This window comes from Arachis duranensis, chromosome 3 (genome assembly GCF_000817695.3).
Source record: "Arachis duranensis cultivar V14167 chromosome 3, aradu.V14167.gnm2.J7QH, whole genome shotgun sequence".
NCBI classification, from domain to species: Eukaryota; Viridiplantae; Streptophyta; class Magnoliopsida; order Fabales; family Fabaceae; genus Arachis; species Arachis duranensis.
In genome coordinates, this window is record NC_029774.3 from 8731869 (window position 1) to 8738009 (window position 6141).

The window sequence follows — 6141 nt, forward strand, 5'->3', positions numbered from 1 at the left end:
GGTGAGATCCTTTTTCTTGACTTCAGCCACTGTACAGTTTCGCATGCTATCAAAGCCCCGTTATGGATTTTCCTGCCCTGCACAAAAGCGCTCTGCGTCTCCCCCACTAGTCCTGGCATCACCTGCCGCATCCTCCGAACCAACACCTTAGATATGACCTTATATACACAGCCCACCATACTAATTGGCCGAAGGTCTTTTATTTCTGTAGCTCCAACGAATTTCAGTGCCAACGCCACCCAGGTAACGTTCGAACTCTTAGGTAGCACAGCTGAATGGAAGAACCCAAGCACTGTCTTCGTGAATTCCCTCCCAACTTCCACCCAACATTTCTTTAGAAAATTTATATTATACCCATCACTTCTTGGTGCTTTCGATGACTCACAATCCCACACTACTAATTTTATTTCTTCAGCAGTCGGCATCAATTCTAGCTCCGCTGCCTCCTCCCCAGTTATTCGTCTAACCAGGCCATCCCGAAATCCTATTATTGCTGATGTCTCTTGATGGTACAAGTCCTTATAGAAATCTCTTATAGCCACCTAGATCTGGCATTGATTCCGCACTAGTCTTCCATGGAGTCTTAAAGCATCAATCCGATTGTTCTTCCTCCGAGTCGAGACAATATTGTGGAAGTATCTAGTGTTTCTATTTAAAGACTCCTTTGTTATTCTTTTTGAATTAATTTTTATGAACGAAAATTTTTGTGAGTTTCTTTAAAAAATTTGGATATGAACAGAAAAGATAAAATAAAATTTCCTTGACTATTGTATCAAAAAATCAAATTGAGGTAAAGAAATCTTTTTTTTTATCTTATTCTAAAGTCCGTTCTGTATCAAATAAAATAGATATATAATAACTAATTTTTAGGTACATAAAATATTTATGTGTAGATAAAAAATAAACATGTTACGCAAGAAAAGTTCTTTACCGTGGTCCTTACTACAGGCTTCAACATTTCACAATGAAAAAAACTCTTTCAAAGTGAAAAAATTTAGTTACGTATGAACTCTACTATTATAATTTCATGATAATTTAATACTCATTTTTTCACTTTATAGATCCTCTCACTTTGCAAAAATATGTTAGTGTTAGTAAATATCATAACAGAGGAATCTTGACAAATGACAACGATCATTAATATTAATTTTTTATTAGTATTTTACCGGTGAATATCTGAGACAGGCCAAAAGCCACATTTGAACAATATTTCTCATAATGGCCCTTGAAACTAATCAAACTGATGCCTATTGGTTAGATTGTGCTGTCATTGAATTGAGAAATTGAGAAATCTTATTCTCATAATTGTAATTCAATTTTAAGTTTCCATAATGTAATACATGTATGATGTAATGCAATTTTTACGGACCCAATCTCTTTTATATCGAGAAAGAATCGGCGAAAAAGTTAAAAGGGTCCTACGTAGAATTGTTTTGTAGTACATGTATATCCATGAAGCACAGGTGCGGATAACACAAGTGATAATACTAGACCAAAAAAAAAAAATTAATAAGTAATAATACATTGAAGAAAACACAAGAGACAGTGATTTTTGATGATAAGCTTTCAATGAGGCAGAAACTAGGCTGTTTTAAATTGAATGGTTGCACTTTCTGACAAAATTGTGGATTTAAGAAAGTGAAAAAAACTAGAAATTATGGGTAGTTGGAGCTTTTGAAGTGTACTATCCAGCCACTACTTCCTCAACTAATTTATCTTAAGAAAATGCTGGGGCAGAAATTTTTTAACATAAAATTTTGTTTGATCCTAACTTTTGGACTAAGTATTAATTTAGTCTCTAATATTTAAATATCTTAAAACACCATTGAATTTAATATGAATAATTAGCATAATAAAAACCAATATCATTTAATTTCAATAAGTAGATAAAATCGACCGATCAACTATTACTAATGTAAAACTTTTCCTTTTGATACTCAAACATTGGTGATTACATACTACGATCTAAGATGTTGTATGACAAAAAACAAAAAATAAAGAATTGTGACAAAAAATTTTGATTATATTTTTCTTACACAAGAATAAAAAGATATAACCTAACTAATAATATTGTTCACATCCACTTCACTCACATTGTTTATCACTTCGTTAATTATTCGTGTCAAATTTAACAATAAGACAACAATAAACCCGATTAAAACTTTTTGAGTAAACAATATAACGTTTAAAATATTAAAAACCAAATTAGAATTTGATCCGAACGTTGAGGATCATATTGTTCTTTACCCTTTCTTAACATATAATTGATGTTCAAATCCATCCATTAGATGCTAGTATAATTTTACACTACTAATGCGTTAAAATCAAACTACTAAATTTTTTAGGTAAAGATAACATAACAATATAAGGTTAAAAACCTAAAGGGAAAATGCATGAAATATACGTTGTACAAGGACATAGAGCTGAGACAGTTCTAACTTCTAAACGTATATTTGGAAGTATTAGTCATACATTCAATCGGACCATGATGTTTATGTATTTCAACTCATCTTTTGGTACTCTCAATTATGGTCTTATGGAGGTCCAAGGTTCATATTTCAGTAAAATTGGCTGGGATGGAACTTAAGGGCAGGGATTACCCCAAATAGAGTATCCTCTCTAGTTGCCAAAGAGAAAAGGCATATTAAGGTATCCTCATTCATAAATCATAATTCTGTTCTTCTGGTCTAACTTCTCAAATGAATTTGAAGGGACATGCCCTATTGCAGTGTTCATATCAAGAGAACATAGAATATGTATAACAACAGAAAGGACAGACCTTTTACTCATCTAAGGAATCAATACTTTCAATCAAATGTGGCGACCTGCAATATAAACTTGTAGGATTTAGTGTTGAACAACAAATAAAAGGACTGATTTACTAAAAATAAATCTGCTCAATTGAAAACAGAGACATGATTTTTAGTGTGCTTTTTAATCAAGCACTGAATGCTTTTGCAATTCCTCTGAACGTAGTCGCTAATGAGGTGAAGAAAAGAGGGACAGGGGAATGGAAAACTCGAAAGAATTACCATCTGTCTGTATGGTTGATGCCAAGTCCATTGCAGGTAAGAATCATGCCTTTAAATCTGGCAAGGTATTCCTGTAATGAGACACGTCTAACAAAGCTAAGTACAAAACAGCTGTTATCATCAAGAGAGTACACAAACAATCATAGACAAGTCTAATTCAAAAACTACTAATGCCAATAAAATATAGCCAAGATCCATACCTGCAAGCTATACTTTTCGATCTCACAGGCTCCGGTTAAATCATAGTCACAACGCTTGGCAGGATCACTCAACACTATCAAAAATTTTCAAAGAAATATAGAAATACATGAGTACCATTTCATAACGCTGCTTTGTCTATTCTAAACCAAAACTGTGTGGAGGAAAAACGTACAACTCTGTCTACGCATGTAAAGGTAAGGGATTAAATTTGATCCGAAGTGTAACTTCAGTCCCATTAATCAGAAAGTAATTTTAAGAAGGACAACGCTTGCTCAAGTTCCTTATATACATTCCCTCCAGTTCTCAGATCAAATACTAACATGCTGATATTTATTTGAACTGAAAAATTCGAAGTGACGGTTGGACGGATGCATATAGTAAACTTGATCCAAGGTTTTCCCCCTATTTAATATAGGACAAATTTTGAGTTTGCTAGTAACATTCAAGCTAACAATCTCGCAAAATTTCAGCTTTCATCTAATATCAATTTCCTTTTTTTTGGATAAAAGAAAATCCACTTTCCTTTATAACATCAATCTATTTGTCACCATAAGGAAATATTTAAAACGTGATATTAGCCAGATCCCCATAAAAGAGACAGTTTTGGGGCTGGGTTTGACTTCTGTTACAATCATGTATGAGATTTCCATCCCTCCTAAACAAATCTAGTTTCCCCTAAGTAGCCTCACATACTGTACACTGGTATCTGGGGAAAAATATGAAACAGCTAAACAGTAATACAACAACTGGGAGCTGAAAGCCATAAAACCAACCAAGGTTAAACTTCCAATCAAAACTAATGAAGGACCGCAATCTTTGTTGTTACAATCAATTGTCCTTCACTAACAATCAGAATTTGCATATTATGATTGTGTTCAAGATGGTGAGGTATATAATCAATTTCCGGAAATGTTGATAAAGAGTATATCTATGAATCTTTCTTTTTCTCATTGCAATTAAGAATTACCATTGTAAGCTTCATTTATCTCTTGAAATTTCGCAGTAACTGTACTGTCACCTTTATGCTTGTCAGGATGCCATTTCTGTAAAATGGAGTAGAATCCATCCTACAAAGTAAGTCAAACTTGTAGGGGAAAAAATTTCGAAAGATCAAGTATCAAAAGAGCTAGAATATACTAACCAATGCAAGTCTTCGGTAATTTAATTTGATGTTTTCATCAGTTGCATCATAATCAACCTCCAACACTTTGTAATAATCCTTCAATTCAGTAGAAGTGTCACAACAAGAACACATAAAAGAACAGTTAATTACAAAATGTAGTTATAGACATCAAGTTATACATTTTCTACTCGTCGATTCACATTTTGCAATATGCAGTACTGATATAGAACTTTTAGATTATGGCAGTTTCAAATATCGCTAGCAACTATTTTAACAAATGAGCATTGCATGGTATGAACTAGAAGCTTCATCGAATTGTTGCAAAGTTACTCAAAACCATACATCGAGGTTCTGAAAATCAGGGAAAGAAAGATCCTACAAAATGGAGGTTTAACCACTCATGCTTACATATGTCACTCTACAACAATCAAGTTAATATGATTCAGTTAATCTGTAAACTCCATTCCTACACCTATCCAGATCAATCTTCAGTAACTAAGCTAACATCCACAACAATTTTCCAGAAACCTAATTGTTTAACTACTATTAAAAAGGGAATCACTCATTCATGAATTTTCACTTTCATCCTAGGAATCCTGAAATTAGTGCAGGTTAGCTCAATTTGACCATCCTTTTACCTAGTCCACTAAAGTGTGTTTTTCAAAAATCAGAAAACTGAATTAACTAATTAAGCTTGAACTCAATTCAAGTCACCAAAATCTCCCTGGGAACAAATAGAGCAAGCAACAAAAAAAAAAAAAAAAATCGAAACTTGATAGCTAAAAACAAAACAGAAATTATAGAATTGAATTAAGCTAATAAAAAATCTTCCTAAGAATCAAATAGAGCAACAACAAAATGGGAAGTTGAGGGTTGAGATTGAAGAGAACAAAGTAAAATGTGAAGAGGAAAGGTTCCAATCATACAAAGATACAATACCCTTGGCTTGGTGGTGTTGTCAGCGGCGGCCATTTGCGACAGAAATGGGGTCAACACACGAAACTTCTTTTGCATAATTCATCGGAATCAGACAACAACCACAAAGATCCCAAAAAGGGAAAAAATAAATGGCGGCACGATGAAGAAGCGAAAGAATGGTTCAACCGAGCTGGAAGATGCGTGAGATTAAAAAAATAAAAAATAGTAGTAATTGTTGCAGATAGAAACGAAGCAAAAACTGAGAAGGTTAGGGATTTGATTTGTGTGGTGGAGTTTTTGATTGGGAAAAGATAGAACAATGTGGCTTTCCTATGCCACCGTGGGAATTTGGATCGCTTTTCTGGGTTGTTTTTTTAAATCTTTTTTATTTATTTTACATTTATCTTTTGTCCTAAATTTAAAAAAAATGAAATTGTTTTGTTGAAAAGAGATCTAGTTTTTTTTTAATGTATGAAAATTTTGAGAATTACAGGAGTGATTGTGTTTAGGGATGATAAGGTGGGAGAAAGTATGGGAAACAATACTAATTGTGAATGTGAATAATTGCCACAAAAAAAATTGTGAATGTAAATAATTGATTAAAAAAAAGGTAAAATTAAAATTAAAAATTAGATTATTAATTAATATTAGTATTTAAATTCATTTATAGTTATTTCTAATCTTACCATAACTTCCAATATGTATCCAAAACTTGTTGTCATCTTCTCCAACCCTCCCCTCGCGCTGCTGCACTCCAGCCGGTCAGCCCAACGCACCTCGCCATTCGACGCTCAGCCCAATGCTGCTGTCACTGTTTTCGCGCCGCTCTCTTCTAGCTGCGTTGTTGTGGTGTTGCACAACCCTCTC

The 6141-nt window shown here is 33.5% G+C and overlaps 1 protein-coding gene across 1 annotated transcript; it reads right to left on the minus strand.

Annotated features, from left to right (window-relative positions):
* Nucleotides 1–2424: 2424 nt before the first annotated feature.
* On the minus strand, nt 2425–5645 carry LOC107477375 (uncharacterized). The gene is made up of 6 exons (XM_016097373.3): nt 5296–5645; nt 4375–4452; nt 4201–4276; nt 3233–3306; nt 3033–3103; nt 2425–2825 (listed from the first exon to the last, which is right to left on the minus strand). The coding sequence occupies exons 1-6, from the start codon at nt 5368–5370 to the stop codon at nt 2783–2785; spliced, it is 417 nt and encodes a 138-aa protein (XP_015952859.1). The 5' UTR covers nt 5371–5645; the 3' UTR covers nt 2425–2782.
* Between the last annotated feature and the right edge of the window lie 496 nt (nt 5646–6141).

Coding starts and splice junctions, on each gene's coding strand:
- LOC107477375 (XM_016097373.3), bottom strand. CDS start 5,370: ATGCAAAAGAAGTTTCGTGTGTTGACCCCATTTCTGTCGCAAATGGCC. Junction 3,307..4,200: donor GATAAATGAAGCTTACAATG/GTAATTCTTAAT, acceptor AATTTTTGATAG/TGTTGAGTGATCCTGCCAAG. Junction 3,104..3,232: donor TCGAAAAGTATAGCTTGCAG/GTATGGATCTTG, acceptor GTCTCATTACAG/GAATACCTTGCCAGATTTAA.